General features: G+C 50.8%; 1 protein-coding gene across 1 annotated transcript in view; it reads right to left on the bottom strand.

Moving 5' to 3' along the window:
* Nucleotides 1-7,027, bottom strand: part of LOC147669002 (solute carrier family 22 member 15-like) — a gene marked incomplete at its 5' end in the record, with an annotated part of 58,745 nt that extends 51,718 nt beyond the window's left edge. The window contains one exon of the mRNA XM_086948291.1: nucleotides 6,942-7,027. Coding sequence (XP_086804417.1) covers nucleotides 6,942-7,027 — 86 coding nt within the window. The remainder of the gene's footprint in view (nucleotides 1-6,941) is intronic.
* Between the last annotated feature and the right edge of the window lie 19,540 nt (nucleotides 7,028-26,567).

Here is a 26,567-nt window from a genome sequence, read left to right as displayed (position 1 = left end):
TGTGCCCGGTCGCGCTTGATCTTCTTCAGCACTCAGGGCAGAAGTGGTATAGGCGGAAAGGCGTACAACAGACCGCAGCTCCACTCGCGACGAAAAGTGTCTCTGAGCGAGTGCCGCCTTGGAAATTCCAACGCGCAGAACCGATGACATTGCGCATTCTCTTCGGTGGCGAATAGATCTAACCAAGGCTCTCCCCATCGCAGAAAGAGGCCTTGCGCCACGTCCGAGTTCAGACGCCATTCGTGATCCATCGAGCACCGACGGCTGAGTTCGTCCGCCCTGGCGTTCAGAGAACCTGCCAGGTGTTGAACCACCAGAGTCACGCCCTGATGTTCCAGCCATTGCCAGAGGCGCAGAGCCTCCTGGCATAGGGTCCACGACCCCACTCCGCCCTTTTTGTTGCAGTACCACATGGCGGTGGTGTTGTCCGTGAACACCTGCACTGCACTCCCTCGGACAGACGGGAGGAATGCTTTCAGTGCCAGACGAATCGCCCGCAGCTCCAACAGGTTGATATGGAGCCGGGACTCCGCCGGAGAACAGAGTCCTCTGATCTCCGCCTCTCCCAAGTGGCCACCCCAGCCCTGGAGGGACGCGTCCGTCACAACTACGTGCTCCGGTTGGGGAAGGGAGAGGGATCTGCCGGTGACCCAATCGCGGTCCGTGAGCCACCACTGCAGCTGTCTCGCAGTGCCCTCCGAGATCAGGACATGGTCAGAAAGGTTGCCCCGGTGCTGGGCCCACTGAAACTTCAGGTCCCACTGCAGAGCCCGCATCCGCCACCGTGCGTGATGCACCAGAAGGATGCAGGAGGCCATCAGCCCCAGAAGCCGCAGCGTCAACCTGACCGAAACCCGGGATAACGGCCTGAAGATCGGAATCAGGGCCTGTATATCCCGGACTCGCTGTTCGGGCGGGTAAACCCGAAACTGCGCCGAGTCGAGAACCGCTCCGATGAAAAGGAGCTTCTGAGAGGGGCACAGGTGTGACTTCGGCACATTGATGGAAAATCCTAGCCTGTGCAGGAGATCCGCCGTAGTCTGGGGGTGGGTGACGACTGCTTGGGGCTAGCCCGCCTTCAACAACCAGTCGTCTAGGTAGGGGAAGACTGAAACCCCCAACCTGCGCAGGTGAGCTGCGACCACCGCCATCACCTTCGTGAACACCCGTGGGGCGCTGGTAAGGCCGAAGGGGAGCACGGTAAACTGAAAGTGCTCGAGGCCTACCGTGAACCGCAGGTAGCGCCGGTGGGCCGGCAGGACGGGGATGTGGAAATACGCATCCTGCAAGTCCAACGCTACCATCCAGTCTCCTGGGTCTAGGGCAGCCAAGACCTGAGCCAGTGTCAGCATTTTGAACTTCTCCTTCCGGAGGAAGCCGTTGACGTTCCTCAGGTCCAAGATAGGGCGTAGGCCCCCTTTGCCCTTCTTGGGTACCAGAAAGTAGTGGGAGTAGCAACCACGTCCTACTTCTGGCCCAGGAACGCGCTTGATGGCCCCCTTGGCCAAGAGGGCCGAAACTTCCTCCTACAGGAGCCGCAAGTGATCCCCCGATACGCGGTGGTGTTGCGGTGGCATGGTTTGAGGGGTCGTCTCGAAGGGGAGGGAGTAGCCCCGTCGGACGATCTGCAGCACCCACCTGTCCGAAGTGACTGCGCGCCAGTGAGAGTGGTGATGGCGAACCCTGCCTCCCACTGGCGTCACATGGGCCGAAAAGCACGGACTAGGAGGGTTTAGAGGCGGATGCTGCGGGAGCAGGTGTGGACTGGTTCCGCCTGGTTCCCCGGCCGCCTCCACGGCGGTTTCCACGGCCGCCGCCGCGCTGGACGACAGTTTGCGGCGATTGGCTGGCGGCACGTGTGGGGGCGCCCCTTCCTTGGCCACGAAAGGGGCGAAAGGCACTCATTTGCTGGCGCGGGCCGAGAGGCCCAAGGACTTGGCCGTAGCCCTGGAGTCCTTAAAGCGCTCAAGCGCGTGATCTGCCTTGTCGCCAAAGAGGCGACGGCCATCGAACGGCATGTCCATGAGTGTATTTTGGACGTCTGCTGAGAAGTTGGCGGATCTCAGCCAGGCGCGGCGTCGTATCGCCACAGTCGTAGCCATCGCTCTGCCCAGCGAGTCGGTAGTATCCAATCCGCACCTGATGTTATACTTCGCTGCGTCCCGGCCCTCCAGTAGGGCTTGGCCGAGTTTGGCCCGTACCTCCAACGGACACTCTGGCAGCACTTCCGCCACCGTTTCCCACAGAGAGTGGGTGTAACGGCCCAAGAGGCATGCGGTGCTGGAAGACCGCAGTCCCAAGCTGAGGGACGAGAACACCTTTTTGCCATAGGCCTCGTACCTCTTGGATTCCCGATCGGGAGGAGCCGTCGGGAAGGCGGTCTGGGAGTTAGAGGCCTGGATAACCAGACTCTCGGGGGTGGGGTGGGTGGACAGGAAACATGGGTCGCCCGGGGCCGGGCGGTGGCGTCTGGCCACGTTCCTATCTACAGGCGAACCTGTAGCGGGCCTGGACCAAGTGCCCATAGGAACGTCTGTCAAGGCCTCATTAAACGGCAGCAGAGGCTCCACGGAGCATGACTGCGGCTTAAGGACCTCAGTGAGGAGGTTAGTCTTCACGGCCGCGACGGGGAGCTCAAGGCCCAGGGCCTTAGCAGCCCTCATCAGCACCACACTATAAGTAGCGCCCTCCTCCGAAGCCACGGTAGGAGGAGAGACGAATCCAGTGTCTGGAGAGGTGTCCAGGCCACTGGCCTCCCCAAGGTCTCCTGTCCAGTCCATGGAAGACTGACATTCCCTTGTCAGAGGGTCCTCAGACCCCTCCCAATCCTCCTCTTCCCCCATCTCCTGGGATTCAGGGTCATAAGCAAATGAGGTGGGTTCATGAAATTGAAATTCTTCGCACAGCGTCGAGAGCGGCGTCGGTAGATGTCGTCCCGGCGTCGGAAACCAGTGAGAGGAGGCATCGAGGCCGGCGCCGCCCGAGGACGACGCCAGAGGGGACACCATACGGACCGACCCCGGGGGGGTCGTAAGGTCCACCGTGGAAGGTCCATCGCCCGACGAGGGTCCAGCGGCATCCTGCGGCGCCGAGCCCGAAGGCACCGACGACGCCGGGACCGCTGCATCCTGCGGCGCCGTGCCCGTGGGCACCGGCGGCGTCGGGATCGTGGGGCCCTGCGGCGCCGGGCCCGAAGGCGCCGGCGGCGTCGAGGCCGAAGCACCCGACGGCGTCGAGGTCGTAGCCCTCGACCCACTAGGGCCCCCAGACGGGTTCACTGGGCCCGAAGGCGCCGTGGAACCCGTCGGAGAAGAAAGGGACCTCATGGCCATGAGGAAACGCTCGATCTCCTCCGGCGTCGCGTTCAGCCCAGGGACCGGGGGGTATGGGGCCGGACGCGGCGCCTGCGACTCTCGAGGAGCCGCGTGGGCGGTGTCACCCGAACCCCCGGCTGCATCGCGCGAGCGTCGGAGGGAGTCGGAAGAGCGATGATGTCTCTTCGACTTCTTATGCTTCTTACCTGACGACTTGGACCCGGAGGAGTGGTGCCGACTCCCGGAGCTGTGACGGCTCCGTCCCCGCGACCTGTCCCTCGACCTCCCGTGGGACCGGGACCGAGACCTCACACGGCGCGGGGCCGACTGGCGGATTTCGAGTCGCCTGCGGGACCGCTCCCGCCTGGCCTTCCTCGAAAGGGCCCGACAGTCGGGGCAGGCCTCGTCATCATGGTCGACGCCCAAACATAGCAAGCACTGGCGGTGGGGATCCGTAACCGACATGGTACGGTCGCACTCCTCGCAATTCTTGAATCCGGGCATCCCTAACGGCACCGTCGGAGTCGTAAAGACTTCGAAAAGGATCAAAAGATCTCAAAAATTTAGTCAAAAATTGACTAGAGTACTGCTCTTTCCAGATCTGCGCTGGCTGGCGCGGAAAAAAGAAGAACTGACGTCAGCATGCGGAGGCGGCGTCTAAGTACTCCGACGACGTCTTCACGGCGCCCACGACGCCGACGACGGACGCGGAGCCGCAGACGACACCTACCGACGCGCAAGGGTACTGCTACGCAAAACTTTCCGGATCCAGTCTGACGCCTGGGGATATTCTAAGGTAAGGAATCTATCACTAACGTGTCTCTTTCAGATATATAAAACCCTGACTTCCAATCTACCCCTGATTTTTCACAGACTAAAAATCCAATGAAACCAGCAGGTAAAACTACCTACACAACTATCTGCATGCCTCACTCAGTTCCTCAATGCTCACTACATAAATTCCTTAACCACCATCTCTTTTTAGTCTTGCCTCAAATGCGGCATAAGAGGTGATACAGTGCATAGGATGCACCTGAACCACATACATCAGGCATGATACTTCTGTTATATAGACCTCCGGTGCATGCACCAGCTTTACACAAACACATGATACCGGGGGTCTCCAACCGTCTCTGTAATAAGGGATACTTACGTTCATTAAAACTCATTCTGAGCTACTCATATTAGTGTCATAATATTCAGCGCGTCAGACAAGAGGACACTAGTGCACCCCCTCTGCACGTTTACGAGCAGGAATCACATCAGTGCAGCAGGCAGGGAAGGAATGAAAAAAGGACTTTGCCAGTTTGAAATGCCGGACATGATCAATAGATAAGAGCCGCAGCTGCCATGGACCTGACGCCAAGGTAGCAATGTTCATTAAAAGTCTCCCCCATGCAACAGACTCATCACTCACATATCCACTTAAAATATATTAAGCAAATTCAACCATTTGTTCCCAAGCATCAGCTTATGAGTTTTAAAAATACACATATTTTAATCTTGAATACATACTTTACAATTTTGTAACACATATTTTAATTCAGCCAAGCAAAAGCTTTTCAATTAACTAAAATTATGGGTATAACATAGTTACTTATAGGAGTTTTCACCCAGCCTTCATTTATAAGTCTGTTGCAGTGTCATTCACACTTTTCTTCCACCCACAGCCCACATCAGCCGTTGTCCAACTTCACTTTGATTTACCACATGCTTCCCTTTCACAAGGAGCACATCCACGCCAGTGCCTAATTTGTATAAAGAATAAGTGCCAGGAATTCTTATAAGGAGGTCGCTGCAGCTTGCACCGCCCTTTGCCCCTGACGACAGCCAATGAGTGCACCAACACAACTTCTGCCCATCACACTCTTAGAAGTGTCCCAATTCAGAATATTCCAGGCTCACAATGCTGAAGTGATACCTTGGGATGCAGGTAGTAGTAATGTTTAAATGTAAATTGTATTATTAAACAACTATTGTTGTGCTCATGTGTATATTTCACAAACATCGCCATCACCTGGCAGACTGTCGTAAGTGCACAAGACACAATTAAGCGCTGGTGTCGAGCACTGGAAACCACTGGCTCAAATTAGGAACTGATCCATGAACAAAGTAGTTCTCCTTAGTGCCAGGGACTACTATGATAATATTTTGCTTTTTTGGACCAAGCAATATTTTTTCCTTTACTGAACATTTTTCAGATTGATGAGGGCCTGGCGGTTTCCCCAACAGTAATGTTTTGCAAAACCTGTGACAGAATAAAACAAGAATTGTCACAGTCAAAATAATTGCCACAGTCAAAAGGCTGGCGGCCAATGCCTGACATCCTGGCTTTGCTAATGCTTGTTCCAAATAGGGATTATCCCCACCCCTGCCCAAGAGGAGGATACACCAGTCCCCGCCAGAATGGCATTTGAGATTACATTAATATAAGTGCACCAGAATAAACCAGCTGGAGTTTTATGAGGGCTCGGCACCTGGTTTGGGATCATCGCTTTTGTATCATGTAACGTCTCGTTGAGTGTTCCGGTCAGAGGTTCTACTTCAAGGGAAGAGAACATAGCCTCAACCCGCCCATCATCATCACATTAGTCCTTATTAGAGGAATATAGAGTAGTAAAGTGCTCTATCCAACTTTCTGGCTGAATAACGTAATCTACTGTTGTCCGACTGCGACGACTCGCGGGTCACCTTGAACAGCCGGTGACCCCTTTATTCGCCGCTTCAGTGAGACCCGCCTGGTTATGAATATCCCATACTCTTTCATGTTGGAAAAGTACTCTCTGCTATATATGTCTAGCTTGTCTTCTACTATCCCTGTTCTTCATCCTAATTGCAGCTACTAGATTTTCCTGCACCCCTACATTCCTATTGTTCCATGTTGGCATCTTCCAGGTAGGTCGCGCTGATTTAGTTTCTCTAGTTAAATAGTTTTCCAGTGAGTTAAACCCCTGGTCATGTGAACGTACCACACTGCTAGATCATTCAGAGATGACAGACATTTGAAACAGCAAATCAGTCACTTCGCTATAGAGGCTGGATACCTGCTCTGGCTACCACAAAAGGGAACCCCATTCTACACTGCGTCAGTTATGTGTAACAAGCAACTCCATCCCGGGGGACTGATCCAAAAGTCCTACCAAAGAGAAGTGTTGTATTCTCAGTCCAATTCGCGGAGTTATGGTCACTACTGTTACGCTCTATGACTGTCATATTACCCGGATCTTCCAGAGCCTCAGATCTTGAATGATAAAGTCGATACAGCTGGCATAGTTAGGTCTGTTGTAAGAATAACACCCCCACCAATCGTAGCCCTAAAGATATTACTTTGTCACTATTTCACAAGGACAGCACAAGTTCTTATTTGCTACTTGTAAAACTGGATGGTGATTGGTACAAAGGGGTTTGTCACTTAAGTGAACATCCTTTCAATAAGACCAGTCAAGAAACACCCACACCCCCAATTATATAAAACACACAAACTGTACAAAAATAAAGAGTAACATTCTCCATCAAATACACTTTTTAGAGGGAATAGTGCACTTCTTAGAAAGTTATCAGAGGATGGAATGTGTGATCTTTATGGCCTATGATGGCTACAGATTACTTATAAAAAACATGAAGTACCTCTCTTTTCAGGAAGTGCCATAACGATGAGACAGGCCACGCCTCCTACGCACAGGAATCCTGCCAAGGTGCGCCTACGCCCAAACCTGCCAGAGAAAACAGGCAAACGTTAGTTATTTCAATATCTACCAAAGTACCTGAACTTACTCGTGAACGCTTAAATGATGTTTCTTTCAGTACGAAACACTGGTGCCAAATGAGCTCTGGCCGTACACCAGAAATCTGCAAAGTGGGTTGACAAGACTCTGATTGAAAACAGAGGAGGAAACGCTATCTAGGAATAGTGTGAATCTGGGGATAGATGGTCGGTGGCCTGAGCATACAGCAACGCGACACGTTACTTCAAAGGCAGCGGGTTGCACCAGAGTCAGAGGGCAGGGACAGCTTGCCTCAGCATAGTGTGCGAGCCAGATGGAGGAAAACCTTCAGTTAAGATGCACGCTTGGTCAGATAGGTGGGCACACTTTTTATGAATTTAATTAAGCATCATATTTCATTAAAGGTTGTTTACCTGTAATCTCAGCTCTCGGTCCTGGGTCTCCCCCTTTAAAACTAAACCATAAATGAAATGCTCCCAGACACTGAGTGCTCATCCTCATGACAACAACACTACCTGGTTTCCCCTTGTGGAATGGGCCTTAGTTTCACCAGAAGAGGCCTGTTCACCTTTTGGCAGCTTGAAAATACACCAGGAACTATGCACCTATCCATGGCCTGCTTTATTGACGCTTGTTTCCACCACCCCAGATTTGACAAACAAGGTTTATGTTGTCGACGTTGAATTTCACAGCTCTTTTGACATTTAATGTGTGAGGATTCTTTTCTGCCAGATTGGAAGGTCCGGAAAATAACAAGGAAAGAAAAGGTTTCAAGTTAGGGAAAATTCTGAGGTAATTTTGAGTAGGGAAGTAGTTTGATCGCAAGAACACTGTACTGTGGCAGAACCACATATAAAAAGTTAATCAATCCGCAGATCTGGAAGCCGGCTCACCCTTCTAGTCGCAGTAATAGACACATGGAAACCTACCTTCCATGGCAGACACGGAGTTAGATTTGTGCAGGGTGCAAACAGAGTACACATGAATTCTGATAGGACAGTTTAATTACCTTGGACAAGAAGGCCTTCTAATCAGGGGAAAGACTCATCTTGAAGACTTCAAGGCAATCCATACTCACGAGAACTGTGATGGGCTTTTCATAAAAGCAATGATGACAGTGAAATGCATTTTAACTGAAGAAAACTAAAGATCAGATTTAGCTAAAATAAAGAAAACATAGCAGTACTATTTCTTCCTGGCTTGTTCTCTGGTCCATCTGTTTCTGGAGGGACCAGATGCAGAACCTCTTCCATTTGAAGACATCAGATGACTGAAGGGAAGGGCGAAAAGGCATGTGGACAGACTCATGATGTTCCTGCAGTTATCTGAAACTTCAGGTGACCGTAGTGCAGGTACACGGGAGTGAAGAGGTCAAGTACAATGATGACAGGATAAGGTAGAGTATCTTGCCCAACATCCTGGTGAGCAGGTATGACCTCTGTAAAAGCCTCCGGGGTGTCTGAAGCAACAGATGAAGCTCATCAGATCCAGAGCGAGCAGAATTGTTATCCTGCAACACTTATTTTGGAAATTACCCTGGGAGGGGGAGGAAAGTCACAAAAGAATGTCCTCAACTAGCCTATCAACAGACCATTTTGCGTGGCTGAGGGTCTGACTCCGGGACCCAAAGCACAAAAAGAGTAACCCCGAGTCAAAAGCGTTCTTACAGAACATTGCGGTTTGGCTCCAACTCATGCTCCAGGGGATCCCTGCTGAGATTATGTGCTGGAGGCCGGGAAGATGAAAAGCTGCCAACCAGATAGTTCTTGCAAGGGACCAGTCAGTTCTCCTGCATCTCCCTTGACGTCACTCGGTGTCTGGTTTCCCTTTGTTGATTGGGGTAATTCATTGAGGCTTTACTGTTGATCGTAAATCTCCACATGCGAGTTACCTAAACTTTCACAGAACCATCTAGAATACTGGATTGAGTCGAAGGAAGCTTCTGAAAAATACCACAATGTTCGGTTCCTTGCAGCACCTGGGGATACTCTCTAGCCCTCACTCAATGCATCTTCCCAGAAGCACTTAACACAGAAGGAAACCTTCACTAAACTCCGATGACTGCGCCTAGAACTGCCCCATCACCCACCTTCCACAGATTGTCAAAATAACTGAAAAAGCAGTTTTGCTCAACTCCAAAATAACATTAATGCTAACCATCTCCTGCACCATAGACAATGCCCTCTTGACCTCAGATGAAGACGACCCCTGCCTCATGGTATTACTGGACACGGTGGACATCGAAGCATCACATGCAAACTGAGTCTCTGAGGAGATAGACTGGCAACGTACTTCCCTGGTGCACAAACACCAGTTTGTGCACATGGGCACCTCCAGTTTACAGAACATCGCCAGCCCCCACGCAGTCTCCACATTTCTATATTGTCTTCTGTCATCTTCAACTTCTACAAGGAGCCAACTACTTCTCTTTTCACAGATAACAGCATCAAGATTCTGCAACATGCGGATGACACCCAACTGTAATTGAAAGCCTTCCGTGCTTCAGAGATACACCAGCTCAAACACCAGCTGTGAATCACCCAGACCTAGCTGTCCAACGCCTACCTGAAGTTCTAGCCAACCGAGACATAGTTAGTCACTTGCCAAGAACAACAACAAGAAACAGTACAAATTGGGCTCAATGATATGAACGTTGCCAGCTACAAATCCCAAGTTTCACTAAATGCCAAGTCACTTGGATTCACCAAAGGCACCAACCTCACCCGGAAGAAACCACTGGCAAAATAAACAAACAAATAAATAAAAACGGCGAACTGTACCAGCCCTCTGTTCTTTTTTACAACATTTGTTTATTAGTTTTCAGTTAGGGAAGCACAAACATGGTTCATGCATTCAAGTGCAGTGAGATGAATCCATGTTGTATAACAACAACAGGTGAAATAAAAGAAAATCAGTAAATGCCAACACAAGGTGACCACCTACGAGCCAAAGACACAGGATGAACATAACTTCTCATCAAGACCACCCGCACCAGCTGGTATCACCTCTGCACTGCTGAGGACATGTTCAGAGCAGAAGGGCCGATAACCTAAACATCATTCCAGGGAAAGGAGAAGAGGGGGGAGGGGACAAAAATAGGGAGGAAGGGGCCACAGGGTTCAAGGGAGCATATAGACGGGAACAACAGCATAGTGCAGGCCGAGTGGGCCAGAATGGCTTCTTCATCCAACAACCCCATGACATAATAGAGATGAGCAGATTACAGTCTGCCTCCACGGGCCGACCCAAGACACTGATCTGCCCTCCCAGAGATTCAGCCGTCATTGAAACACAACAGAAGTAAGTGCAAATACCAGATACGACCATCTCCCGGCAGCATCAGGAATGAGGCCCAAAACCTTTCAAACTTTTCAAGCACTTCATTCATTGTGCAAATGGTCCGCTTATATAGGGCAATCCTGGGCATTTCCATAAGAAATTCGTTCAAAGTGGGAATCGCGGCTTGCCACCAATCGTGGAGTATACATATCTTAGCTGCCGCTGGAGACGTGGCAAGCCATCAATGAGAGTTAATATCCAGGCCACAAACTACTGTAGCGTTGTAGAGAAGCGGTTGAAGGGACCACAGAAGGAATTGCAGTGGCATATATGTTGGCCCATCTCAGTCCAGTAGGACTTTAGGTTTGGGCAAGATCAAAGGACACGATTTAGGTTATAAGAGGCCCCATTATATCTACAGCAGTAGCCATGGGGCTGCTTTCGCTTCCACGGGGTCCAGGACCAATGACCCCGTACCAACCAATTAAAAATGTCAGTTTGAATTCCCTAAGGACCCTGTTGTGGTCATAGAGCGAGACTGCCCAGTCTTCTGGTCTTTGTTCCTTTCCCAGAAGTGTCTGCAACATCAGTCTCGTCACCTTTAACGCAGGGCAGAGTGCAGAGCCGTGATAGGATCACTCTGTGTCTGTAAATAATTGAGAACGGGGGAAGTTGGCAACTCTATGGCGCGGGAATGGAGCACGGTTTTAGGGCGATGGGTAAGTTAGTGATATTTCCACACATATGACTGAAAAAAGACCAAATTCCTCTTCAAAAGTTGGGAACTAATTTAGAGAATAACCCTTGAACATTTGTTTTAATAATACGGATCATCTCCTTCGTAAACCAAGGGGGTCCTGTGGAACGGTTTATTCCCTATGAGCAATGAGGCATTATAGCTTATTAGGGCCTTACTGTGGAAGAGTGGGGAATACCTAATAGTTTGTGTGCTGTGAGCCATGCGAGTGCAGTCGCAGATCGAATCGGATTTCTAGCAGAAGACTCATGTGTGGTTATAAGGTAAACCGGGCGAGATTTGGTGGAACGCTAAGCTGTGCAATGTCATGTGTAGGAGACAAGGGCCCCCAAAAGCTGTGTGTGCGCCACAGGGGAGAGGCTCAGAGCCGTGTCTACATCCACTCTAAACGTAGGAACGTATATCAGCCTCAATCACAGAAATCATTTATCGGGGATCTGTTAAGAGCAACATTTCCAGGACATAATTAAAACTTTGGGCCACCGCCATTTTAATCATCTGCACCCTTCCTCAGAGTGAGAAATTCAAGAGTTGCCATACAAGAAAGTCCTATCACAAGCGCTCTATCAGGCGGAGAGGATTGTCTTCCATCATGTGGGCGAGCCGTCCATTCATGCGAATGCCCCGATATCACACTACGATACCCATGTCATGTTACAGTCCTGTATACAGGCATTTGTGGTAATCCTGGATATGGAGAGCACTTCCGATTTGGCCCAATTTATCTCATTACCAGAGAGGGAGGAGAATGTATTAAAGATAGAGATAACAGCCTCAAGAGAGTGAGCTGGGTGGGAGAGCAGTAGTAAGATATCATCCGCGTATATCAAGACCTTTACATCTTTACCTCCTACTTGGATACGTTTTATCGCGTGTGAGCGATGTATGGCTTTAGCCAGGGGCTCCGAAGCCAGCAGAAAGAGGAGCGGTGAAAGCGGCATCCCCGACTTGCATCGCAATGGATCCAAAACAAGTGCGACAGGAAGCACCCACAGTCGATGTCCGCCGAGGGGGAATCAGAGAAGCCAGACTTATTTTAATAAACTACTCTCCCAGACCCATCCTTCCCATGAGCCGGAAGAGGTAAGGCCTGTCCACCCAGTCAAATGCCTTTTGGCATCCAGGGACAAGGCTATCGTCTCTTCAGCATCATATGTAGTCTGCCATGGTATGTGGGCCAAGGTCCGTAAAGGTTTATGGCAGCTATGGTCCGGCACGCACCCCACCTGATGAATCAGCTCGGATAAAACAGTCCTAAACGGGACCAGTATCTTTGTAAAGATTTTGTGGCCGACATTAATTAAGCATGCTCCAGGGGGTTCTTCCCTTCATTTAGGAGAAGGGTGATAACAGCCTTGTTAGACAAGGTCCCGAATGAGCCTGTCTCAAATGCCTTTTGATAGGCCTTTGTCAGAAAAGGGGTCAGGAGGGCTTTACAGCCTTTGTAGAACTTTCCAGGGTCACCATCCCCCGGGGCTTGCATGTATGTAGCACTGAGATCACATCAGCTACTTCTGCTTCAGTGAATGCTCCCTCCTGGAGTGCCCGCACCCCTCATTAAGGGAGGGACACACAGCAGGTCTAGAAACGTGCCTATCTGAGCAGCAGGACTCAGTCATATAAAGAGAGGTACAGAAAGCCACAAATCGATTTGTGATATTCAAGGAGTGGGTCAATAAGATGCCAAGTGCACCATGGATGACCAGAAGGGCAACTGCTATTCCCGTTGTGACTGCTGTACGACCAGCAGCCGACCGCCTTCTCCCATACTGGCACCACTTCAGTTTAACAAGGGGTTTTTCAGCACTTTTTGTGAAAAACATGTTAAGGTGCTTTTTCAATGGTTCTAGTTCCTTCAGGAGTGTTGTGGATGGTGATGTAGCAAGAAAAGAGGTGAGGTTGTGCACTTTCGATGCCAGATCCGTGAGTGTCTTGCTTTTCGCAAGAGCAGTGTCTCTCATCAGCAGCCGCCTTCTCGGCCACTATAAGAATCCTGTCTGAGGCAACAGAACCTGCATTGTCCTCAAGGGAAGAGAGAATACGCTGCTTACGTTGTTTTTGCTGCTCAGAATGTTTGTATGCAAAGGCCTTCATCTGTCACCTAAGCGGCTTCAATGAGCCAATATGCGCTTATCGAAGATCCAACTGGACTGGGCTCAGATCCGACAGTCTGGCCTCAAGGATAGTGTAGCCGGTCACATCTGAAAGCAATCGACACTGAAACAAGATTGGTTACCATGTGGGCAGGATATGAAGGTAAATTCTCGATCCTTGAGGAGTAACAGAAGCCATACATTCTGCAGGGTATGGTCAGTAAGCAGATCTGTATGCAGGGCTTTATCAGCACGGTTGGAGCAGTCTGGACTCCCAGTCATACTCAGAACCAGGTCAGTCTCCTTTCAGGACAGGTGCATGCCCAAACCCTGTATAAATTCTGGCCAAACGTGTCAAGAAATGAGTTTTGTCAGCATTAGGTGCGTATATCGAGTCAATGACTATGGTCTTGTCTTGGATACGTATTTTAGTGAAAGCCCTTCTTCCCATATCATCTGTCCATGTTTAAAGGGTTTTGCAGGGTATCCTACGGCCTATCAGGATTGCCGCTCCACATTGCTTCGATGCATTACGAAAGGGGGAGGCGGTGCCACCAATGTTCACTGCAATTCTACTGCTACTTATGACAGTGTCTGCTCAGTCCCTTCTGAGTTTGAGTGATTCCTCCAGAGGCAGATGCATCTCCTGTATCGGTGCAATGTCTACCCCCTATGTGTGCAAATAATGTAACACTTTATGTTTAATGTAGTGGGACATACCGTTCCAGGCGGCAATCGTAAGAGGTTTAGACAGCATAGGTTAATGTCCCGTTAAAATACTGCAGAACCTAAGTGCTGTAACCTGGGAGGTGGGAGTCTGGGCTCGGTATGGTAGTTTGGCTGGCAGGTCTCGCCTGCGTTCATCACACTAGCAGAGCTGCAGTCGAGTGTGCAGATGGGCGGGGGGTTCCGCTCAGTGTAGTGGAGGTGGGCTGGCGGGTACCTTTGGTAAGATTTGTAGATAATGATTTGAATAATGTAGTATGTAATGAGGAGCAGTTCTTGACGTGCACCCAGGGGTTGGCGGGGGTAGAGCGGCTCAATAATGTGGAACACTGCCCTTAGTAAGGGAGATGAGAAAGAAGAAATTGGAAACAAGGGGGATGGGAAATCACAATACTCTTTTAGTCTGGAGCTAACCTCTGTGCCAGTTTACACCGGTGTGCCTCCGTCCCCTGGAAACATGACGTCTATCCAACACAGGTGGGGACCCACCATGAACAAAGCAGGCAGAGGAGTGGTCCCAGGGGCCATATCAATGGTTGAGTACAGTATGGAAAAGGGGTGGACGAGGGGGGTGAAGGAGGTGAGGAGGGGCTCCTCTGTGGCTCCCCTATAGTACCATGCATAACTGTGAACTAGGCGACATACTGTGCTTTCTCCCTGCACTACCCTGCACTGCCGCTATCCGGGGCCTAAGAGTAGATCGGCGGGCACAGAAGCATACCAGGACAGAGTGTGATGGTGAGCAAAAATAGGATGGAAATCAACCAGAAAAAGACAAAAAAGGAACAACATCAAGGGCATCAAGGGCACTCTGATTTAGACCCGGTAGCCCAATGGCTGCCAACCAACTCCACCTGCCACCAGGGCTTTCTCCGGGCGCGGCTAGAGGGGTAGGGGGAGGTCCGTAAGCTTGTTCCTGAGGAATTCTAAATCTCGGCTCCAGTCCAAAATGGCTTCCCACTGGGATTATGCATGATTCAGTTGCTAATCCATTAAGTCTATTCTGTTCCAGAAGGTTATGTCCTGTCTCATGCTTTTCACCTCAACAAGAGGTTGGTCAACTTTATTTTTCATGGTAGTGAGGCTATTACCAATGGCTTAATTTTTTTTCAGTAGGGACTCCATGGCTAGGTCTGACTGGGTGTCTGTATCAGAGATCGGAGTGGGCTAAGAGTACACCACTGCCAGGGGCTGGACTGGCCATAGCGGGCACTGGGCATTTTCCCGGAGGGCCGGTTTTGGACCCTTGGGGGCCATTTTTATTGCTGGTGCCCGATTTTGCAGCAAAGCTGCAACATCGGGCCCACTGCAACAAAAGCAAAGCAGCAGTGTCCCCCCCCCCCCCTCCAACCTCCCCTCCTTCCGACCACGTCCAATGTAATTGCCAGGGCTGGTGTGCGTTCCCAGTCTGGCCCTGCCGCTGCCTCCGACGAGGAAAGCTGGAAAAACACCAGTTTCTGTAGCAATATACAGCAAGCTGGGCGGTGGCTTATCTTCAGGCACGTTCCCAAGGCAGTCTGGCAGCTAGTCCCATAACCTCATCAGCCAAGGCTTCAGCAGATCCTTCAGCAGAGAGTCCTTTGCAAGAACCTGGCCCGCCGGGCTGCATGCGTCGCTCTATCAGAGCTCCAGAGGATCAAGCAGCTCCCTCAGAGGGTGTCTAGCAATGTCGCCCCTGCGCCTAAAGAATCATCCCCGGCAGTGGGGTGAAGAAAGCATTTGCGCCATGGTCCACACCACCAACCAGCAGAAGACACGAGAACTCTAAGGGGACGTGATGTAGGTGCGTAAGCACTATGCGGCAGAAGACTGGATGAAACAGCCTGGGTGTCCTCGCTCTGAGTGCTGACCAGATTCTGGTGCTCCTGAGGAGAGTCAGCAGTCGCATATGAAGTGGAGCTCGTCACTCCACACAAACATTGCCACCCCGTCGCCTTCTACAAAAGTCAGTGTATGGGGTGCCTGGCCACTTGCGCCCCAAAGATACACAGACTTGTTCTGCAGTCATAAATGGTAAGGGCCATAGCTCTGTCGAATGTGGGCTATGCAGTCTCCTCCCCGGCTTTTCCGTAGGTGACAAACCCACCACTATGTCGATGAAGTTTGGAAACGCATTGGTACTCCACTGTCTGTTCACAGCTTCACAATAGAATTGCAGGCAAATGTCAGGCGGGCATACGCGGCCGACTGCGGCCTGCACGTCCTGCTATTTCGCTGGTTCTTCCAGCCGGATACGGGGCCCAAGCCTCCCTACCTGTCCAGCTACTGGTCCTTTGTCGCTGGCCGTCCCATACAGAAAAAAGGGGTCAAGGAGCGCCGGTGCTGTGACGGAGCTTTAGAAGCAAGAAGCCACCTAGGCCGTTTCCTAGCTCCGCCTCCCCACCTCTCTCGTCTAAAGAAAGTGAAACCTTCTCTTCCACAAAGAGACTTCAGAACTACTGTTCATGGCTTCGTATTCCAGAACCAGGATGCTGGTAACGCCTGGCTTCATGGCCTCCCCGGCTCCACACTGGCACCCTTAAGAGCCTACTTCTTGTCACAGCATGTCTCATCCAGGACCTAAAGAAATGTGACAACATCACCCCCAACCTGATGGAACTCTGCAGGCTACCCTGGTCCTTCTAACCAGCAGCATCATTTACAAAACCATTACACCATTCTCCATCTCTGGAGGTACTTAGCACCCACACAGCTGGGACACCCTCAGACTGCAGGCAAAGAAGTGTAAAAGAGAAAAAAACAAGGCTTCAGGACTTTTACATCTCTGCACCCAAGATCTGGAACGCATCCTTGTATCCAGCAGGACCACCCCCACGCTACTCCAGTTTAGGAACGAGATGAGGACGCACCACTTTAAAGAACACTTCATTACAAAGCATTAGCCGTCCACAATCCAGCTACCACTCCAATGACTCATCAACGTTACATTCGTCTTTGACCCTGTGCAGCACTTTGCTGCCTTTTGGAACGGTTTGCGCTACAAAAATGACACACATATGATGCTGGACATCACAATCTCCCAGGACCACTGAACGTTCAGGCCTTCTCGAAGAAGGCGTAAATAAAAACTGGCGCCAGGGATCAGGAAGATGTAAGCACCCACACAACCTATGAGGGAGGAAACTAGTCTGACTTGTGGAGAAGAAGTCTTTCACAGAAAGACAATCTTCATAGAGTCTTCTTTCCGAAGGAGACAAAAAAGTGTGTATTGTGGGACCCGCATAGTCTGTATTGTGTGACAGGGTGCATGATTTTTGTTCCAGCTTTGTCAGGAGGTTGTGCTGAAGTTTGTGCACTGAAGGGTGTTCACCAGCCCTCCACCCGAAGGAGGACAGACAAAGAAGCCTTTTTGCCTTACGCTTGCTTCTATGCACTTGGAAAAGACACACAGGGCCACCCTGGGGTAATACAGGGGAAACTGCAGATGGTAGTGGGAGCTCCATATTAAGAATATGAGGAACCTTATGCAACTTTTTAACATCAGGATGGGGAACTGCGCGTCCCATGGATCTGTGGATGCCACTCGGTCTCCTCCGTGGAGTTAAATGAAAATTTAGTGAAAGTCAAATATTCTAAATTTCTTCCTTTTCACTTATTTGCTGCAGCACTCTAGGTCTAGAAAGGAGTGATAATAACGGCATGAATCCCTTTGCATAACTAGAAAGCAGCAACAATAGAAGCCCTGGTTCTTTTGCAGCTCTGACACTCACTCAGCGGACTTCTTCCAAAGAAAAGACCGCACTGCCTGAACAGAACTGAACAGAACAGGATGCAGACGAGAATGTAGAATACACTGGAGAAGAAACAGAACAGAACGCAGTAGAATAAATCATAATACAGTAAAATAGAATATGGACTACACTAGAAGGGAGTACAGTAAAACAAGTAGAAATGGAATGGAATATGCTAGAATAGAACAGAACACAGCAGTATGTGGAACGCAATAAGGAAGAGAAAATGGAACAGAACAGAATATGGCTTAGAATATAACAGAACAGAATATAATAGAACAGAAGAGAGTAGAACAGGAGAGTAGAGTAGAATACAATAAAATGGAATACAATACAGTAAAATAGAACAGAAGAAAAAGTTACTTACATTCCGTAACGCCTTATCTGGTAGAGACTTTGTCTAGCCTCAGACTCCTAACCTTAGAATATCCCCCAGGTGTCAGACTGGATCTGCAAATATTTCATGAGCAGTACCCCTGCATGCCCGTTGGTAGGTAGGGTGGTTCGGCTACGCGTGTCTTTGTTCAAGATGAACATGCCAGAAGTGATGTGTGTAGTGCCTATATAGGCCCCTCCCCAGCGTACTGACGTCAGTTTCTTTTGCCACAAAGAGCGATGACCAATGTTGTATGGAAATAGTGCCCTGAAAAGGAAAAAGCCCCATACCTAGAAATCCATTTGTAGAGTGAGGGGGATGGGCGGGTTTGTAAGGAATCTGCGGCTAGATAGAGTCCCTACCCGATATGGAGTTACCAAAGGTAACGAAGTTGTTCATCTGAAAGAGATTTCTAGTCGCAGATTCCTTACCTTATAATAGATACCCAAGCAATACATCACCTAAGGGCAAAAAAGATTCTGGCAGAAAGTCTTGCAGGCCCCAATGGGTACAGTGCCCACACAAACGGACCTGACTGTCCAGGCAGTAGTGTTTAGTGAAAGTGTGCAGCGAGGCCCAAGTTGCAGACTGGCAGATATCCAGGACCGGAACTTCGCTCGCTAATGCAGTGGTCACACTTGCCCAGGTGGAATGAGCATGCAAGCCCTCTCGGGCTGCTTTTTCACCAATCTGTAGCAGATCTTAATGCAGAGTACGATCCATCGGGAGCTGCCTCGCTTCTGCACAGCATTCCCTTTCTTGGCTTCAATATATCCCATGAAGAGTGGATTTTTGCGGTCAAGGTAGAACAACAATGATCATTTTGGATCTAGAAGGCACAGACTCTCCCCTTTCTTAGATGGATTAGGCAGAGCATAAAAGGTAGGCAGGGTGATGGACTGTGGAACATGAAACGAGATGACCACCTTTGCAAGAAGGATGCTGGAGTCCAAAGGATCAGTTTGTCTAGGAAGAACGACACGTGTGGAGGCCGAGATGACAACGGCTGAAGTTCACTGCCCCTCTAGATCAATGTTACTGTCACTAGAAAGGCCGTCTTGATGGTAAGGAGCCTAAGAGGGTGGGTATGAAGTGGCTCAAAGGGAGCGCACATCAGAAGGGTAAGGACCAAGTTAAGGTTCCACTGGGGCATAACGAAGGTAGCAGGAGAAAATGTGTTGCAGACCTTTAAGAAACCTTTGTAAAATAGGGAACTTGAAGAGGGAAGGTTGGTACGGCAGCCGCAGAAAAGCGAAGATAGCAGGCAAATAACTGTTCAATGTGCCGAATGCAGAGCTCTCCTGGGCTAGGATAGAAATGGACAAAAGAACTTGTGCAAGGGGCGCAGATAAGAAGTCAACCTGTTTGGCTGCACACACACTATGCAGCAAACTAGCTCCAACGACCAATGTATACCGATTTGGTGGATGGACGCTGAGCCGCCAGAATAACCTCACAGAATCAGGCATGTCAAAAGCGCTCAACAGTCACCACTCAATCTACACACATGTAGGCGGAGCGTTGACAGGTTCGGGTGGAGATCCCTCTCCCGCTTCTGCAACAGACGATCCCTCCTGAAGAGACAGCCTAATTGGATGTCCAATGGAGATGATCAAAAGCTCGGGATAACATACTCTTCATGTCCAGGCCAGACCACAAATATGATTTGGGCCCGGTCGTTCCTGATCTTCTTGAGAACTCTGGCAGGAGCGGAATTGGCAGGAAAGTGTATAAGAGGCCAGAGCTCCACGCAAGACGAAAAGCATCTCCGAGCGAGGACATGGAAGTGTGGACATTCTGCATTTTCAGGGGTGGCAAAAAGATCTAACCAAGGCTCTCCCCACTCTTGGTAGAAACCTTGCCCCACCTCCAGATAGAGACGCCACTCTTTAGCTGCTAGTCAAGTCAGTCAAGTCAAATAATTTATATAGCGTGCTACATACCCAGAGGGTCTCAAGGCGCTTGAAGAAGGGTGGGGAATTATTTGTCGAATATCCAAGTTTTAAGTTGCTTTCTGAATGCTAGGTGGTTCTGAGTGAGGCGAAGGTGAATGGGAAGTGAGTTCCAGGTTTTAGCTGCCAGGTAGGAGAAGGATCTTCCTCCCATGGTGGTTTTGTTGATGCGAGGTACAGCAGCAAGGGCTTGGTTAGAGGAGCTGGCGGGAGGGGGTGTAGAAGGAAAGTCTTGTGTTGAGGCATTCGGGTCCGAGTTCGTAAAGTGCTTTGTGTGCGTGGGTTAAGAGGCGGAATGTTATCCTCTTATTGACGGGGAGCCAGTGGAGGTTTTTCAGGTGACTAGAAATGTGGTCTTTACGCGGGATGTCTAGTATGAGTCTGGCTGATGCGTTCTGGATGCGTTGGAGTTTTTTCTGAAGTTTTGCGGTGGTACCCGCGTGTAGGGTGTTACCGTAGTCCAGGCGGCTCGTGACCAGTGCGTGGGTGACCGTTTTTCTAGTTTCGGTGGGAATCCAGCGAAATGTTTTTTTGAGCATGCGAAGAATGTTGAAGCAAGATGATGAAACGGCGTTGACTTGTCTGTTCATCGAGAGTGAGGAATCCAGGATGACGCCCAGGTTCCGTGCGTGGTCCGTCGGGATGGGTGCTTTTCCAAGGACCTCTGGCCACAAAGAGTCATCCCAGGCGGAGGGGGAGGTACCTAAGATGAGAACTTCTGTTTTGTCTGAGTTCAGTTTCAGACGGCTGTGCTTCATCCACTCGGCTACTTTTTTCATTCCTTCATGTAGGTTGGTCTTGGTGGTGTTCGGGTCTTTGGTGAGAGAGAGGATCAGTTGAGTGTCATCAGCGTAGGAGATGATGTTGAGGTTGTGTTGGCGTGCGATGGTCGCGAGGGGGCTCATGTATACGTTGAAGAGGGTGGGGCTGAGTGAAGATCCTTGTGGCACGCCGCAAATGACTTCAGAGGCCTCTGACTTGAACGGTGGGAGGCGAACTCTCTGAGATCTTCCGGTAAGGAACGAGGTGATCCATTCTAGTGCTTTTCCTTGGATTCCGATGTTTCTAAGGCGTTGTAGGAGGGTGCTATGACAGACTGTGTCGAAGGCTGCGGAGAGGTCAAGGAGTATGAGGGCGACTGTTTCTCCGTTGTCCAGTAGAGTTCGAATGTCGTCTGTTGCTGCGATGAGGGCGGTCTCGGTACTGTGTTTGGCTCGGAAGCCAGACTGTGAGGAGTCGATTGATTTGTTGGTTTCGAGGAAGGCGGCGAGCTGATTGTTGACGGCTTTCTCAATGACTTTGGCCGGGAATGGTAGGAGCGAGATCGGGCGGTAGTTTTTGAGTTCGGTGGGGTCAGCTGTGGGTTTTTTCAGAAGGGCGCTGAGTTCGGCGTGTTTCCAGCTTTCCGGGAAGGTGGCGGAGTTGAGGGAGCAGTTGATGACGTCTCGGAGGTGAAGCTGCTTTGTTGAACATGTGGTGAGGGCATGGGTCTGTGGGGGATCCTGAGTGGATGGAGTTCATCAGGCGGATGGTGTCCTCAGTGGAGATTGGGTTCCAGTCATTAAGGATGTTCAAGGGGGGTGAAGGTACGGCAGAAGGTTGGGTGGGTTGGTCTCCGGGTTGGTTGTCAAAGCTGTTGTGGATGTCAGCGATTTTGTTGTGGAAGAACGAGGCTAGGGAGTCACAAAGGGTTTGAGAGGGAGTGATGTCGTTGGAGTTGGCTGAGGGGTTGGTAAATTCTTTGACGATGTTGAATAATTCCTTGCTGTTGTGGGCGTTGTTGTCTAGTCGGTCTTTAAGTGCAGCTTTCTTGGCAATCCGGATCAGTTGGTGGTGTGTGCGGGTGGCGTTTTTGAAGGCGTCCTTGGTGCTTGTGTTAGGGTCTTTTTTCCAGGCCTTCTCAAGGGAGCGACAGAGTTTCTTGGATTTCTTAAGGTCATTGTTGAACCAGGGAGCGTTTTTGCTGCCTAGTTTGAATTGATGTTTTTTCAAAGGTGCTAGGTTGTCGGCGCTGTTGGTTAGCCATTGAGTGAGGTTAATGGCTGCTTGGTTGGGGTTCGAAGAGTGGGCAGGGGGGTTTTGAAGATGCGATGAGGAGATCTGGTCAATGGTGATTTTGTTCCAGTTTCTTCGCAGAGTAGGTTGAGGGAGGTTGCGGGTTGTGGTCTTTTTGTAGACAAAGGGAACGCAGCTGTGGTCCGTCCAATGGAGAACTGTGGTGTGGCTGAAGGAGATATGTTTGCTGGAGGTGAAGATGGGGTCGAGTGTGTGACCTGCGTAGTGGGTGGGGGTGTTAACAAGTTGTTTGAGTCCGAGGTTGGCGAGATTGTCCAGAAGGGTGGTGGCGTTGCTGTCGTTGCTCTTTTCCAGGTGAAAATTGAGGTCTCCCAATAGGATGTAGTCCTCGGAGGGGAGGGCGTGTGGGGTGATAAAGTCAGTGATGTCTTCACTGAATTATGCACAGGGTCCTGGTGGCCTGTAGAGGAGGGTGCCTCTGAGTGTGGTCTTGGGGTCGGTGTGGATCTGGAAGTGAAGGTGTTCGGCGCTAGCGAGGTTGACGTCTGAGCTGGTTGAGATGTGGATGGAATTCTTATGGACGATGGCGATGCCTCCTCCTGTTTGCTTGGTACGGTCCTTACGGATGATCTTGTATCCTTCCGGGATGGCAATGGTGATGTCTGGGGCTGAGGAGGCGTTCATCCATGTTTCTGTTAGGAAGGCGACGTCCGGAGAGATGGTGTCTAGAAGATTCCAGAGGTCGATGGCGTGTCTGTGGACCGAGCGGGTATTGAGCAGGATGCATTTTAGGTGGTTGGTGTCGGGTCTCTGTTTGGTGTTAGTGGATGAGGAGTTGGTCTTGGTGCCGTCATACTTGCAGGAGTTGCATGTGAAGGGTCCATGGGTGTGTCCAGGAGCGGCTTGGGCGCAGTTGGGGAGTCGGCCTGGGTTGAGGGCTAGGAGGGTGGAGGCGGCGTATGTAATGCGGGTGGAGTGGGTAGGACGGGGACCAGGGGGTCTGGCGCTGGGCGCGGTCCAGGCGCGGACGGGCGTAGACGGGCTTACCTTTGGCGCACCTTCGGCGCGGCCGTAGTGCGTGGACGCTGCGCGTTGGGACATTTGTTTTAAGTGGATGGTGGAGGGGCTGGAGCATGGGAGGGGCAGCTGGGAGGCGGGAGCGAGGTGGAGGAAGGGCCAGGGACCATAAACAAAATGGCAGCAACAACAACAAACGCTGCTTGGGGCACCGGCAGTGGGAGTAATGGGGCGCTAATAGGGCTATGTCTAGTCAGGGTAGTGCAGCAATTGAGGAGGAATACAAGTGCAGGGTCAGAGCACTGTGAGAATATGCAGGTATCACACAACACGCACGTAGTCAAATAAATGCCCAGTAGTGCGCGCTAGCGCTACAAGTTAATAATCAGAGGTCAAGCGATTGCAGAAATAGTAATAATGAATGTGTAGTAAAGCGCTACTATGTATCAATCCAGTGCCGAGTTGAGCGCTACAACACCACGTGTATTAGGGGAGGAGCTAAACAAATGTCCGCAAGTTCGCGCTAGTGAAAGAAAGAAAATGCCAATCCGAGTTGGGCGCTATGATATAAAAGGGAGTATGCAGGCAAGCGCTACGATTTAATATTAAAGCAGAGTAAAGTCAAGCGCTACGATACCATCAGTTTCAAGAGAGGAGGAGGCGAGGGGAGCGACCGTTCGTGTCCAGGACAGGAGGGTCACAGACATGGACAACTAGGTTTGTCCACCCTGGCATCTAGAGAACCCGCCCAATGTCGAACTGCCAGGGATATGTCCTGAAGTTCCAGCCATGTCCAGGAACGTAAAGCCTCTTGACAGAGGGTCAGTGACACCACCCACCCAGTTTGTTGTAGTACCACATGGAGTTGGTGTTGTCCGTGAAGTAGCCGCCCCTTCATGGAGGGTAGAAAGGCTTTTACGCCAATTGGATCACACGGAGCTCCAACAGGTTGATGAGGAGTCTAGATTCTGCCAAAGATCAGAGTTCTCTGATCTCCACCTTATTGAGATGGCCGTCTCATCCCAGGAGTGATAGATCTGTCACTACCATCAGATTAGGTTAGGGAAAGAAGAAGAGTCTGCCAGTGACCCAATCACGGCCAATCAGCCACCACTGAAGATCTTTTGCAGTGCCCTCTGAGAGCTGGACCATGTCAGAGAGATTTTCCGGATGCTGTGCCCACTGGAACTTCAGCTCCCACTGTGGAGCCAGCATAGGCCAATGGTCACCAGCAGGATGCAGGAAACCATGAGGCCCAGCGGCCTCACAGTCTCACTGAAACCCTAGCTAGAGGCTGAAATATCAGCATCAAAACCTGAATATCCCGGACTCACTGCTTGGGAGGATAGGCCCGAAACTGCACTGTGTCCAGAACAGCCTCGGTGCCTACTATAACCAGGGATCACACTCGGCAACTCTGGGCATTAGCTTGCCTCATCTCTACAACGGCCCCCCCACATTCACCGGGGATGCCTGGTTTCACCTTGGAGATACCCAGTAGGGACCATCTCACAGGGATAGCCAGGACGGGTTCCCCAGCGGTCTACAGCGCCACGACGCCTCAGGGCAGCAGTGCGCTTTACAAGACCACATACATTACATTACATTACATTACATCAACAAAAGGAAGTGTCTGAGAAGGGGTCAGGCGTGACTTCGGCACGTTGATAGTGAACCCCAACGATAGCAGAAGTCTGCTGCTGTTTGGAGGTGGGAGAGGACTGCCTGGGACAAGCCCGCTTTCAATAGTCAGTTGTTGAGATAGGGGAAGACTGGCACCCTGATCTCCGAAGATGAGCTGCAACAGCCGCCATCACCATGGAAAACACCCGAGGGGCTTTGGTAAGGCCAAAAGGGAGCACAGCAAACTGAAAGCGCTTGTGGCCTACAGAGAACGGCAGGTAACATCTGTGGGCAGACAGGACGGGAGTGTGAAAGTATGCATCCTGGAAGTCTAATGCTACCATCCAGTGTCCTGGGTTCAGGGCATACAGAGCTTGAGCGAGCGGGAGCCTTTTGAATTGCTCCTTCATCAGGAAGAAATTTAGAGGGTGCAGGTCTATGACAGGACGGAGGCCCTCCTTCCTTTTTGGGCAGCAGAAAGTAGTGGGAATTACAACTATGCCCCACTTCTGAAGCCGATACCCTTTCCTTTGGTCAAGAAAGCCACCACTTGTCACAAGTGGGTGGCTTGGGTGGAGGGAAAGTCATTCAAGGAAGGGAGTAGCCTTTTCTAACAATCTGGAAAACCAGAGGTAAGATGTTATTAACCTCCAGTGGCGCATGTGATGGCGTATCCTGCTGTCCACTAGATACCATCGACAGTCAGAGGGAAAGCTAAAGAGGCTTGGAGGATGCGGCTCCTGGGGGAGTGGTGGATTGGCCTAATCTCTCGCCACCTGACACATGAGGCCTGTGGGTATCATGTCCTTAGCCAGGCAGGGAATGGGACGTTTGCCTGCCATGGTGGCTGGGCGGGTAAGATCGCGGCTGGAAGCTCCTTCCGTAACCACAATAGGAGCGACAGGCAGGCTGAGGTTGGCGAAGGGGCCAGAGAAAGGCCCAAGTACCTGGCCGTAGCTCTACTATTCTTGAAGTGCTCCAGCATGGGGTCCACTTTGTCTCCGAAGGGAAGAAGCCATCGAAGGGCTTGTCCATACACACGGTTTGGATATTCCCCCAAAAGCTAGTGGTTTTCAGCAAGGCGTAGCACCCAAGGACAACCAACGGCAAAACTGCTCTGCCTAGCGAGTCAGTCGTGTCCAGTCCACAACTAATTGTGAAGTTGCCTGTGTCTCTCCAGTCAGCCATAGCCTTGAGAGTATGGCTAGGGCCTCCTCCCGAACTATCAGCAACACCTGTGCAACCGTGTTCCAGAGTGAGTGGGAATATCGGCCCAAACGGCACGCAGTGTTCACCGACCGCACTGCCAGGCTGCGGGAAGAAAACAAAAACACATCTTCTTCCCCATGGTATCCAACCTCTTGGATTTCCTGTCTGGTAGAGTGGTAGAGATTGCAACAGTATGAACTTCGGAGGTGGAGGTGGAGGCTTGGACTCTCTGGCATTGGATGCTGGGAGGAGAAACTAGGGTCCTCAGGGGCGGAGTAATGGTGGCGGTTAATTGTCCTAGTCACAGGAGCACCTGTGCAGTGCTTCGACCAGGCCCAAGTAGGATATCTGTGAGGGCTTCATTAGATGGATGAAGTGGGTTCAGATGGAGTCTTCCCCGGTTGAAGCATCTCCATCAAGACATTCATTTTGACTGCCACAATGGGGAGCTGAAGGCCCAGGACCTCCGTCCCTTGCCTCACCACCAATGCAAAAGATACTCCCTCCCCCTTAGAACTGGTAGAAGGAGAAGTGTCCAGACTGCTGGGGTCCACTAGGTCCTCACGACAAGTGGACTCGGTGTTAGGGGCTGGTATTCCTCAGGGTCCAGTGGCCTCTCCCATTCTTCCACAAGTGCTAGCCCATAAGAATAGGGCATAGGCTCCGGCCTGGAGGGAATGCCTCCTGTCAGCACCAGAGTCTGTGTCAGATGCAGCCTATCTGGCTCAGTCAGGGACGAGAATGGAAAC

Source organism: Lissotriton vulgaris, unplaced genomic scaffold (assembly GCF_964263255.1).
Source record: "Lissotriton vulgaris unplaced genomic scaffold, aLisVul1.2 SCAFFOLD_655, whole genome shotgun sequence".
In the NCBI taxonomy this organism is placed as follows: Eukaryota; Metazoa; Chordata; class Amphibia; order Caudata; family Salamandridae; genus Lissotriton; species Lissotriton vulgaris.
This window is presented reverse-complemented; position numbering and strand designations above follow the sequence as displayed.